Genomic DNA, 12,506 nt, shown 5'->3' on the forward strand with positions numbered 1-12,506 from the left:
CATCTAATTAACAACAGTTCTTTGGATCCATTGGTAAGGCTGTCTCAGTTTCAGTTTTGCTCTTTTTGTGTTTAAGCTACTGATCTAGTTGGCTTGCCAGTCCAGGGCTGATGAGTCCATCTAGACTGACAGGAGGCTCTAAGGAAGCATCAGTCTTTGGCCCTTGGCTCAGTCTCTAATTCCACGTTATAATCCTCTTCCCATGTCCCATCCATAGTCTCCCTGATTGGAGTCACCTGGTTTAGCCCACACTGGGCATTGCTGGCAGTGGAGAGGCTTTCTTTTGGCTAGCAATGCTTTAAATGCTACATGTTTTGGTTACTGATGGTATGTTAAGGTGCACGCATTTGTTTGTCTTGTTTTGTGTAAGTAAAGGCAACTGCTAGCAGGGATCTGGGAGGTCAAAAAGCTGCAAAAATTGGTGGGCATGAAGAGAGCTGTTAGAGCACTTACCACCTTAAGAAGACCCCTCCTTCTTCTTGGTCAAGAACTGGTTAGATTGACACTGGGTCACCTGCCAACCTCAACAAAACTTCCATTCAACAAGGCACACTGAAGAACAAACAATACATAATTCCCAGACCCAGGGCACATCCTTTTAGGTGTCAGTTCAGCTCTGAGAGACCCAAAAGCTAATGGGATCCTTCAATTCTAGAGTCAAGCATGCTTATATTATGTCTAAAAACTATAGTGCTGGGAGCTATAATATCTACAGAAATTGTAACATTTTACTGAAAGCAACCTGGACTTGCACTGGCCTTTAAGGGAAATGTTCCAGTTAGACAAGATCACTCATTCGAAAAGTATACTTGAAAATAAGGATTTCCAAATTAAACAGAGTGGGATACCTATTTTAATTGGTGTACAGAGGTTTCCAAAAGGCTTCAAGATTCTAAAATAGCTTCATTAAGAGACTCATTACAAAAAGCTAATGAAAAAATAAAAAATACAAGAGGTGCCTGAAACAAAATATACTAAGACCGATGTGACCCCTACTGCTCCACTCCATCCTTCTTTACCTGAGTCCACAGGTTTTTACTAAGTCTCTCTCTGAACTGCCTTTCTACTCCGAAGAGACTATTGAACAGTTATGTTTTAAAATTAAGCTACCTAAAGTTGTATATAATCCCCCTCAAGTATCTTTCATGCCTTGGTCAAGGGCAACTTAAGAGCCATAGTTAAAGAATTTCCAAAACCCAGGGAGGAACCCTGAAAGTTTTTAGAAGAATTTAGTCCTAACTGGGACCTATGACCTGGTCTGCCATATTTTGTTACTTTGTGTGCATGCTGGTAGGACCTGGAGAGGCCATAAATGGATGCAGGAAGCGAGATGGCAAAACCCCAAGGATGACATCTGAGATTTTTGTGTAGAAAGAGCTTGCAAAGTAGCAACTGAACTTTCGCGAGCCATTCCTAAAGTCTTCCCTGCCTGCGCTGATTGGTCTGTTCTTCAAGCGTGCAAACAAAAGAAAGATGAATCTGTAGCCGATTTGAAGGCCCATTTGGAAATGCTCTTCCTATACATTCTGGGTTCCTTATAATAGACAAGGCCACACAACCTGCTCTAGCTGGTCTATTTGTAAATGGGTTATCCTCTGACATTGGTAGATTAATAAAAAGGCAGAAAATAGGATGGAACGCCACTGGTCTTTCTGCACTCATGACCACAGATGAACACTTTGAAAGCATAAACAAAGGACTTCTAGACTCATCGCCTTACAGCCACAACTCCAAGGCCAGAGGCCTCAGAAAATATCCGGCCAACTTATATTGCATCCCCAGAGGTTCATCATCGGAAGGCTGGCTCAGAGGCCAATTTCTCAAATGTAATCAACTAAGGATTAGAAGAAAAATTGTTCTGAAAGTTCCTATACAAATTCCTTGATCAAATCCCCTCAAGGGAGAGACCCCGCAGTCTGTCCACAAAACTGATGGGGGCCTGTCTCAAAACTGAGGAGGCTCTGAGGAACCCTCTGGTAAACTACTACCCTCCAATCCTCTTAAACAGCCAAGGAGAAACAAAATTTAAAATTAATGGGAAACTGGGGCACCTGGGTGGCTCAGCTGGTTGGGCATCTACCTTTGGCTCAGGTCATGATCCCAGGGCCCTGGGATCAAGCCCCATGTCAGGCTCCCTGCTCAGTGGGGAGCCTGCTTCTCCCTCTCCCTCTACTGTTCTCTCAAATAAAATAAACAAATCTTTAAAAAAAAAAAAAAAAAAAAGGGAAACTGTGCCAAATTCTGGCAGACACTGGAGCTACAGTTCATACTTTAAACTCCACTCTCATATGACAACAGTTCCCTTGGAGTGAAAACTAAGTTTCCATAGTGGGGTTATCTAATAAAATTCAGAGAGAAATTCTATCTCAACCAGTACAAATGACTCTGGAATATTTTACTAAAAACTTTTCCTTTTTGCCCCCAATCTATTAGGTGACCATCTCCATCTAAGTTAAAAAGGTTAAAAAATTAATTAATTAATTAAAAGGGTTAATATGGTTTGCCTCCAATGGAGACCTCACCTTAGACTTCTGTGACCAACCTGAACCTGATCTTTTATTTCTTTACAATCTGTCCTTGAAATAGAAGAATTCTAACAAAAGTTCCTTAGTTTAATCAAAGTGCCTGAAATTCAATGGGCTACTTCCAGTATTGATATTGGGAGGATAAAAAGTGGAGCACCTACAAAAATTCATATAGATGTGACTAAACTTCTTCCTCAATTGTCTCAACATCCAAGCAAGGCCTTGATTCAATAAGAGAAGACCTAATTGGCCAGGAGTTAATTAACTCTGTACTGACCCCTCTAACAATCTAGGGACAAAGTCTACTGGCATGCAACTTTCTACTGATCCCTTGCCAGTATGATCCCTTCTGCCTTCATGCCAGAAAGACCAGCTACTGTAAGTCTTTAATATCTTATGCTAAAGCCTACCATCAACAGGTTAAGGAAACTTTCTCTGACCCCAGTTCAAAGTATTCTGTTGGTCAGTCTGGAGCCTGGTGACTGGGCATTTTGGAAGCACCACTGGGAGAGGGGAACAAAGCAGCTCACAGCCAACTGAGAAGGACCTTACCAAGCGTTTCTGACCACTGACACTGTTGCAAAACTAGAGGGCAGAGTCTTGCATAAACACCTGACAGCTAAAGACAGCCTCACCTGACTTCTGGTCCTGTACAGACACTGGAGATCTCCAAATCAAATTGACAAGGAAGATAAGTTGTTCACGTCAAGGTGAACTGCTTCTGCCCAAGAGGAGGGATCAAGACTTCATTCTTTGACATGAAATCTTTTTTTTCTCTTTTTTCCTTCAGCATTAGTCTGGAAAGATAGTGCCCTCATGGGTGTCTCCCAGGCCATTGCTAAGGTGGGGGGGGTGTAATCCTTCTGACTGCTGGTTTGTCATCAAAGATTCCAATCTGTCCATGATGCTAGAGACCCCCTGGTCCCCCTGTGACTAATTTCTCTTCTTTCCTAATGTCACCGCAAATTACAATTAACTCCTCCAAAGTGTTCCATTGATTTCAACTTTTTTAACCAGAACAACCTGTGTCTTTATTTTCTTCAATTATAAGGGTATGCACCAAAAAATAAAAAATAAAAAATAAAAAAATAAGGGTATGCACCCAATAAGACACAACTACTTATGTAAATCTTGATACATCTGTACCTCCTTGTTCTCCTGATTATCTAGCTTACTTGCCCCTCCCTCTAAGACATCACACCAGCAACACCCATCTTTGCAGGGTGTTTATAACAACTCATTCTTATAAGCTAGGAGGTTTTCTTCTGGTAGATGCTGAAAACCTAACTGACTCCAGGCTTGAGAGGGTGAATGCAATAGCGCCTGTGAATGAATTCATTAATAGCAGCACCTAAAGGGAACAGTTGTATGTTTTTTGTGGCAGTTATCATTCTCCTTGGGCCTAAGAATCCCTAGTTGGCACACAGCTGGGCAATGATTCTTAAGTCATCTAATTGTACTGATAACTTTTCATAAGCAAACTAAAACATCTCATTGAATCTATACCATCAAGATAAAAAAGACCTACTAGGAGGCATCCATGATTCAGGATTTGCTTCTTTGGGCAGGGCCACGCTTTTCTGGTCAGGAGTTCATGAAAACAGATGTGATCAGAAACCTCTCCCTCACGTTTGAAGATAATGCACAATCTGTTGCTAATGGGATAGTTGCCCAACAAAGATCTTGAGCCTCTCTAGCAAAAGTTGTCCTTGATAATAGAACAGCTCTTGATTCTCTTTTAGCTGAACAAGGAAGTGTCTGTGTTCAAGCCAACGCCACCTGCTGTGCCTGGATTAGCAAATCTGGAAGTTGAAACTAAATTACATAAAATCACAGAAAAAATGACTCCTTCCATGGGGTCTTTCTTTTTTGACTTCTTTAATTTACTTGATTTTGATTAGTTTGGGTCCTGGGGCCATGGCTCCAAAGTGCATACCAAACACTGGCAATTAATTATCCTCCTTATAGTAATCATAATAATCCCCCTGACGTATTGTATTCTCTCAAAAGCTTTAAATGTATGTTTGTGGCCACTAATCACCAACCAAATGAATGGGCCATCTAAGGAATGAAGAAAGTAACCAACTTAACAAGTGTCAACTGAAAGTTGTGACCTGTGAATATCAAGAGGTTAAGCAGGAATATCATGACCTATAGGTACCACAAAAAGGAAAAATAAAATCTTGTGAGCTTAAGAATAGTAGCTGAGAATGGTGTTAATGCCTTAAATTTTGATCACATCTCTCAGTTACTTGGAGAGCAAGAGAATTGTTCAAAACAAAACCACAAGCCCAAAATGATGTCACTTAGACCAAGTTCCCAAACTGGGGATTAATACCTAACGTAATGTATTAGGTATTCAGAAATGTAGTCTAACCAGTTAGCCAGGAATTTTTCAATTAGTGTCAAAGAATCTACCACATGGGCCCTCCCACCCCCCAAAGAAAGATGAGGTAATCTGCATAAGACCCCTTGATTTTCCTGCTAAGGAAAAGTTACCTGGCCTGGAATTAATTACTCTCCTTTGCTAATTACTTTCTTTCCTCACTGTCCTTCTACAAAAACCTTCCATTCTGTACAACTCCTTGGAGCTCTTCTCTGCATCCTGAGTGGGATGGGTGCCCTGTTCATGAGTCATTTAATAAACAGCTAGATCTTCAAATGTTCTCAGTTGGATTTTGTTTCATTAACAGTATCACCTGGTACCCAATCCATATTCATATTTTTCTGATTCCTTTAAAAATATCTTTTTTACAGGGGCACTTGGGTGGCTCAGTTGGTTAAACACCTGACTCTTGATTTCTGCTCAGGTCTCTGTGCTCAGCAGGGAGTCTGCTCCACCCCCTCTCTCCTTCTGCCCCTCTGTCCCTCCTCCCTGCTTATGCTCCCTCCTCCCTGCTCAAGTATATGTGCTCTCTATAAAAAAAAAATTTAATATATATCTTTTTTACAGTTTCAGTTTATTGTATCAAGTTTCTAAACAAGGGCCAGGCCAGGTGGCTCAGCGGTTTAGCACCGCCTTCAGCCCGGGGTGTGATCCTGGAGACCTGGGATCAAGTCCCATATGGGGTTCCCTGCGTGGAGCCTGCTTTTCCCTCTGCCTGTGTCTCTGCCTCTCTCTCTCTCTGTGTGTCTTTCATGAATAAATAAAATGTTTAAAAAAAAAAATATATATATATATATATATATGTTTCTAAACAAGGTTCATATGTTGTATTTGGTGGATGAAATTTTCAAGCCTCTTTTCAACCTGGAGTAGTCCTTCTGAAATCCCCCCTCTCACTTTTCTCCCATGCCCTGACATGTTGAAGAAACTGGGTTATCTATTCTGTGGTTATGACCCACGTTTTGGACTTGTTTGCTTTCCCATGATTTCACAGAACATGCTCCTCAATCTGCCATATTTTCTATAACCTGGAAGTCACGAGGCCAGCCCTTATAGTCATTATAATATCTTATTTCCAGTAGACAAGGCATGCCCTTGAGAGTGCCAGAGCTAGACAGGAGTGAGTGTGGTATTTTGGTTATGCCACTTAAAAGCTGTAACCTTGGGCAACTTCCTACATCTATCTAAGCCTCCACCGTCTCACCTGTAGAACAGGAATATAACAATTCATAACTTGAAGAGTTTTGTAAAGATAAAAAGAGAAATGAATAGGCAATGCCTGGCACTGTGTCTGATACATACACAGGCAAGCAGTAGCTCAGGGAACGTCAGTTCCTGCAATGACAAATGATACCTCTGGTTTATGTATCATAGAAATACTCATTCTATAAAACGCTTATAAAGTAGCTGAAAAATTGTATCTTTTTTTTGACACCACAAGATATGTACAGTATTTATCTATATATGTGATTAAGTAATACTTACAGCAGAAGTAGGGAGTCCAAGGATTTTTGAAGAATAAATTGTCTTCAGGAATTTTGCTCTACTCTCAAGAGAGCAGAATCTCCTCTGGGCCAAAAACATGCTACAGAATAAAAGAAAATTTTTAAAAGGAAGAAAATATATGATACTTACATCATTATCAGACACAGGTACCAAAAGACCAGAAACTTATATAAGTAAAAACTTCTGATAGTTGTTTTGTTTCTATATATAATCTCGTCACTAGAATCATTATAATAGAATCCTCTTTCTAAAAATTTACGCATCTCATTTTAAACTAGAGATGTGTAAGGATATTATAAATTCAAAAAATAAGGCTCTAATTTAGTCAAGAGTATAAAATTATAGTAAGTAAAAGTTTCATTTGTATGAGGTATAAAAACCAGAATATTTCAATCTAGGAACTACTCAAATTTCAGAATTTTCTGGAAAATAGTCACTGGTAAAACAGCATAATTTTTTACAGTAAATTAAAGTGGTTAGAAACAGAATTTAGAAAAAAAAAAAAAAAAAGAAACAGAATTTAGCAAGTTGTTTGAAAAGGATTATAGCAAGTCCTTGACAAATAGAAGGAATATATGAATGAATCTTAGATTATTTTCACAAATGATACTTTTCTCAACAATCCCATAGAGAGCTACCAAGCTATTTCAACAGATTCTAGTTACATAACAGGCAGGCATTCTGAATTACATCTCTACCTATAAGGAAAAGTGTTATCAAAGAAACATGAAATTCCATTATTATACTGCTACTTACAAGCATAAGAACTCAGCTTCCTAAAAAACATTCAAGTTCACAGAAACTTCTTATAAGGTTTTTTTTTTTTTTTAAGATTTTATTTATTTATTCATAAGAGACACACACAGAGAGAGAGAGAGAGGCAGAGACACAGGCAGAGGGAGAGGCAGGCTCCACGCAGGGAACCTGATGTGGGACTCGATCTCGGGTCTCCAGGATAACATCCAGGGCTGAATGCAGGCACTAAACCGCTGAGCCACCCAGGGATCCCCCTTCTTATAAGGTTTTACTGTGAGAATGTTGTATCAGTGGATGGCACTGCCTCCATCTCTAATAGTTAATTAAACTTTAGAAAAAGAGACACACTCTATGGATTCCAAGGAATCCACTGAAGCTAGACAGCTACAAATCTTTTTAAGTTACTGAAACGTTAGACTAGAGAAAGCTCTAAAGGTAAAAAATAATATTTTGTAGTTTCTTAAAAGGTTAAATATAGGGTATCCCTGGGTGGCTCAGCGGTTTAGTGCCTGCCTTCTGCCCAGGATGTGGTTCTGGAGTCCCGGGATCAAGTCCCATGTCGAGCTCTCTGCATGGAGCCTGCTTCTCCCTCTGCCTGTGTCTCTGCCTCTCTCTCTGCATCTTTCATGAATAAATAAAAATTTGAAAAAAAAAAGGTAAATATAAAATCCTGATTTTGTCAACAAGATCTCAGCTTAAAATGACAGCCTCTTAACCCTTCTACATCACATCAGTCTATTTAAATTCTCTGCAAAGCACTTCTGTTGTTTGGTTGGTCATTCATTCATTCACTCATTCAGTGCTTCATGTGTGTTTAGCTTATCACTGCATTCTCTGGCACATAGTAGGCACTTGATAAATAAAACTATTAAATGACTGAATGAATACATAAAATCAAATTATAAATTAATGATGTAAATGGGCAATTTATGAGTCCTTTTACGAAATACTGATTGCTTTGTAAATAATTAACCCTTATGTTGTCTTTTTTTTCTTCTTAAGATTTTATTTACAAGACACACACACACAGAAGCACAGACCTAGGCAGAGGGAAAAGCAGACTCCCTACGGGAGTCTGATGCAGGACTCGATCCCAGAACCCTGAGATCATGACCTGAGCCAAAGGCAGACGCTCAACCACTAAGCAACCCAGGTGCCCCTGTTGTAAGTCTTTCAAGTTGAAGGACAGGTTTTCTTGAATCAAAATATGCCTATTTTTATGTTATTAACTCTTATGTTCAGGAATAAAATATTAACTAGGTTAGACAATAGGGATTGTTTTAAGGAGAGATATTACCATACCACAGCTACAATATAAAAAAATCTTTATTCACTATCCTGGAGTTATTTGATCTAGGATAACATAGTTGGGTTTTTTTTTTCCCCCCAGCAAATAAATGCCCATTTATTTAGCCTAATTTCTATTAGTAATAATCGCGCCTCGGATAAACCTCATTGGCTAGATACTGCCACTGCACAAAGCTATTTATTTAGCCTAATTTCTTAGGTACTTAAGGCAAGTCTAAGTAAAATGCTTTCTTGCAAGTAGACAATTGAGAAAAACCTCTTCTACCTTCTTGAGATAAACTACGGGAAAACACAGCACTAGGAATCAGGATACCTAGATTCTAGTCCTTACTCTGATATTACAGTTTTCTGATATTACAGTTTTCTATCCATGGACTCTTGCTGAACCTTGGTTCCTTCATTTTTCAAAACAGATGAATACATGAATCCTTGATTTGAAGGTAAAGTCAGAAGGTGCTGGTAAGTGAATGATCATGTGTGATCTTAGACTGCAGCTCTTGGGGGATTTCACTCTACATGCGTGAACCATGCCATCTGGCCACCAGGTCTCAGCACCCATTCTTCTTAGGGAGTTGACACTAAATCTACCTGTTTTCATCTGGAAATCCCAAAGCCAAAATCCCATATCCTCTCTAGCTACCTTCAACAGTATATTACCTCCATGATACAACATACTCTCTGGCAAGTGATCCAGTTCTTCCATTTCTTTTCCACTTTCCAAACCTTCCACTGTATCTTTTGGAACAGATGGATCAAAATCAGCAAATGCCAACATATCTTTATGTTCTCAGAGTGTTCTCCTCGCTTTGATGCAATCTTTAATGCAAAATTGTTGCGTGAAGATACCATTTCTATGTTCCTCAGTGCTGGCTTTTGTTCTCATACGCTGCACCTGAGACTTTCTTGCTGTCCATTTTACCACTGCCAGACTACTAGTTCCCTCATCTGCCTCTCCGATGTTCTCTCCTGGCCTGCTGGTATCTTCCTATCATTGTTAAAGATTTTGGCATTAGGTATACAGTTTTCTTCTCAACTCAAAGTACGGTGATCATCTCAGATAATTTCAATGGCTTCAGAGATGATAGACTCAACAGCTGGTATCCCCATGTCCATTGCTCATTTGCTCCATTCTATCCTAGTCACTTTCCTACCATCATATCCTAACCCTGCACCTGGCCATTACCTTAATCTGGTCTAATTCGAAAATAACTAATTCAAACATTCTGCTCCTTGACCATAAACTACCATTCCTTTCAATTAATTATCCTATTCTTCAATATTATCAAGATCACTAGGAGGCTGCCTCTCCTTTTCCCAATCAGCTTTCCCTTTCCTTTATTTTCCAATTTAGATGCCAGTTCTACCACGTGGGTAATGTTCTTGACGATGCCTTATCCATCTTATCTGTCCTTTCACCTGTTTGTGACACTCTAGCCCTGGATGAACTCTTCCACAGTGTCTGGCTTTGCCAAGCTGCGGAATGCTGGGGAAAGTCACATAGGATATGTTTGGTTTCACCATAAATTTGTGGTCATTCATCTCAAATTGACCCCAACACTCTCCAGCATTTACACTATATTTTGCTGGGGAAGGATGACAAAATATGCCACCCCAAAATATGCCACTTTAAAATAAGAATTATTTTGGGCTAAAGGCACTTGGAAAACAGCAAATGCAAGAGGAGCAATCCTCTTTCTGAAAACTGAAGATAAAACTCCTAAAAAAGCATTTGTTTTTGCCTCTTCCTTGGGTCTTCATTCTCTTATGAGGACTCCTGTGTCATACAGAACTTATCTTAAATGTGTGTGCTCTTCTCCTGTCACCGGCCTTATGGCAGTTTAATTCTCAGGCCCAGCTGGAAACCCTCAAAGGATAGGCCATACTTCTCTCCCCATAGTCCAGAATGATTATTTTAATTTTTCCCACACTCCTCTAACCTAAAAGCTCTTAATTCTAAGTAGATGACCTTGCTTCCTATCACAGAGAAAACAAAAGCTATCAGATTCACCATTTCAATTTTCCCAAATCAAAAACACCAAACCCCCCAAATCCTTTGTTTCTTCCCATCACAATAAAGGAAGTGACCCTCCCACAAAAGGATAATTCTTCCTCTCATGACTAAGATCTCATTCACTCCCAGCTCTACCGTGACCTTGCTCCACTAATTATTACCCCTTTCTCTGGTATATACAAATTTCCTTGCCCACATCTCTTCTAGTTAAAAAACAACAAATACAAAACATAAACAAAAAGCAATACTCTTGACTCTACCTTTTCATCCCTGTTGCTCATTTCCTCTTCAAATCAAAACTCTGTTACTTTCTCTTGAAAGCAAAGCTTTTAAAAAGCTGTTATTAGTTGTCTTCTTTTCCTCAATATACACTCTTTAACCTGGTGCAATCTGACTTTTGTACCAATTACTCCACAGAGGCAGCTCTTGCTCAAGTCAATTTTGATCTTCATATTGTTAAATCCAGTGAACAACTGGCATTCCCTCACTTTCCTTGAGCTCTCTGCAGCCTGTCAAGCCCTGTCTCCTCCCAGAAACACCATGTTCCCGTGGCTTTTGACATACCGTAATCCCTCATTTCCCTCCTACCTCTCCTCTAATCTGCCATTAAATGATGGAATTTCTCAATACCCACATCTGGACTCTCTTCTTCTCATTCATTACTCTCTCACTAAGCAATATGAATGCAGGAAGAACTGTGGGGGCATCAGTGGAAAAAAAAAGGCTCCAAAAAAAATCTAAGTAGGCTGACTTAGGGATTCCGAATCTCTGAAGCTATTTTTTTTCCTGCAATTTACATAAGCACGTTTGACCAGTACTTTCTAATGCAATTAATGCTCCATACATATATTCACAAATAACAAAAATGGATTAACAAATCTGGATGTCATTGAAAAGTTGGGAGAAAACCCAAACATATATGATATTTTATTGTAAACAATATTTTCATTGTATTTTTCCAGTTTCTCCTTAAAAATAATGCTCTGTGAAGAAGACCAGGCAACTGTGAATCGGGGTGATCTGCTAAACCGGATTAAGGCATATTGTAAATAAGGTCAGTTCCATGTCCACATATGCATGATCAACAGAAAATTAAACTATTTCTTTTCATCGGAGTAGACTATTTAAGATGAAGATACTAGAAGGTATGTGTGGCAGAAGCTGAGAAGGCTGGTGAATTGTTGGGGCACAGAAACCACAGCTACAGTGTAAGCAAAACAGTCAAAATGAATTGTACCAAGTTTGAAACTCTGGCCTTGAACTCAAATGATCAATTTAAATATAACCACTTTGCACAGGCACTTTGCACAGGAGAGGTAGGAAGAGATTTAGGTAATCTGATTTTTTTTTTCTTTATAAAAATCTTTAACATTTAAAAGAAAGAATCACATGTTCATCCTGACAGCTTTACCAGAATTGGCCACCCAATAAGTCACACACACGTAGGCACTTAGAAGGTTACTGCACGCCCCTTTCACTGATGGGGTCACGGCGAGGTGGCCACTCTCCCCGCAGTAGGCCCGGAGTGGGTCCTCCACAAGGAGGCCGGTCTCGAACCAGGCTGTGGGGAGGTCCAAGGGACCCTCACCTCCAAATTGTGAAACTAGTGACCTGGCACCATTCCTGTGGCTATTTTCACTCCAGAGCATACTGTTCACTTAAGCAGACTCGAGTGGGTCGGGAGCTCAAGGAAGGTTAAGGTGAGTGACTGCAAAAAAAAAAAAAAAAAAAAAAAAAAAAAAAGGCTGACGCTAATTAACGCACAGCCCACGCTGTTAACAGTCTGAGCAAAGATCACTTCTCCTTTAGGCTCTCCCTGCCCGTCCGCTTCTAGAATGTTTATAAGGTTCACCGGTGCAACAGATGGCATCTAGAAGGTGAACAGGCGCTGGCTGGGGGAAACACAGCGGGAATGATAAGCCTCAAAGTCATGTCATTGGGGCAAGAGTGGAAAGAATCAGCCGTCTTTGGCCGGAGCCAGGCTGACGGAGCCAGGCCCGCGACCTGCTGGAAG

General features: G+C 39.9%; 1 protein-coding gene and 1 non-coding gene across 4 annotated transcripts in view; both read right to left on the minus strand.

Moving 5' to 3' along the window:
• KYAT3 (kynurenine aminotransferase 3) overlaps nucleotides 1-12,506 on the minus strand; it is a 63,758-nt gene that overhangs the window by 50,526 nt on the left and 726 nt on the right. For 2 of the 3 annotated variants that reach the window (XM_072834391.1, XM_072834393.1), the window contains exon 2: nucleotides 6,397-6,496. In XM_072834391.1, coding sequence (XP_072690492.1) covers nucleotides 6,397-6,495 — 99 coding nt within the window. In that variant the 5' untranslated portion in view covers nucleotide 6,496. Of the gene's footprint in view, nucleotides 1-6,396; nucleotides 6,497-12,080; nucleotides 12,201-12,506 lie in introns of all 3 variants that reach the window. The other variant, XM_072834392.1, reaches the window with a different exon arrangement.
• LOC140639273 (U4 spliceosomal RNA) lies at nucleotides 8,511-8,657 on the minus strand. The gene has a single exon (XR_012036050.1). It is a non-coding gene; the product is annotated as a U4 spliceosomal RNA (small nuclear RNA).

The sequence above is a fragment of the Canis lupus genome, chromosome 8 (assembly GCF_048164855.1).
Source record: "Canis lupus baileyi chromosome 8, mCanLup2.hap1, whole genome shotgun sequence".
Classification (NCBI taxonomy): domain Eukaryota; kingdom Metazoa; phylum Chordata; class Mammalia; order Carnivora; family Canidae; genus Canis; species Canis lupus.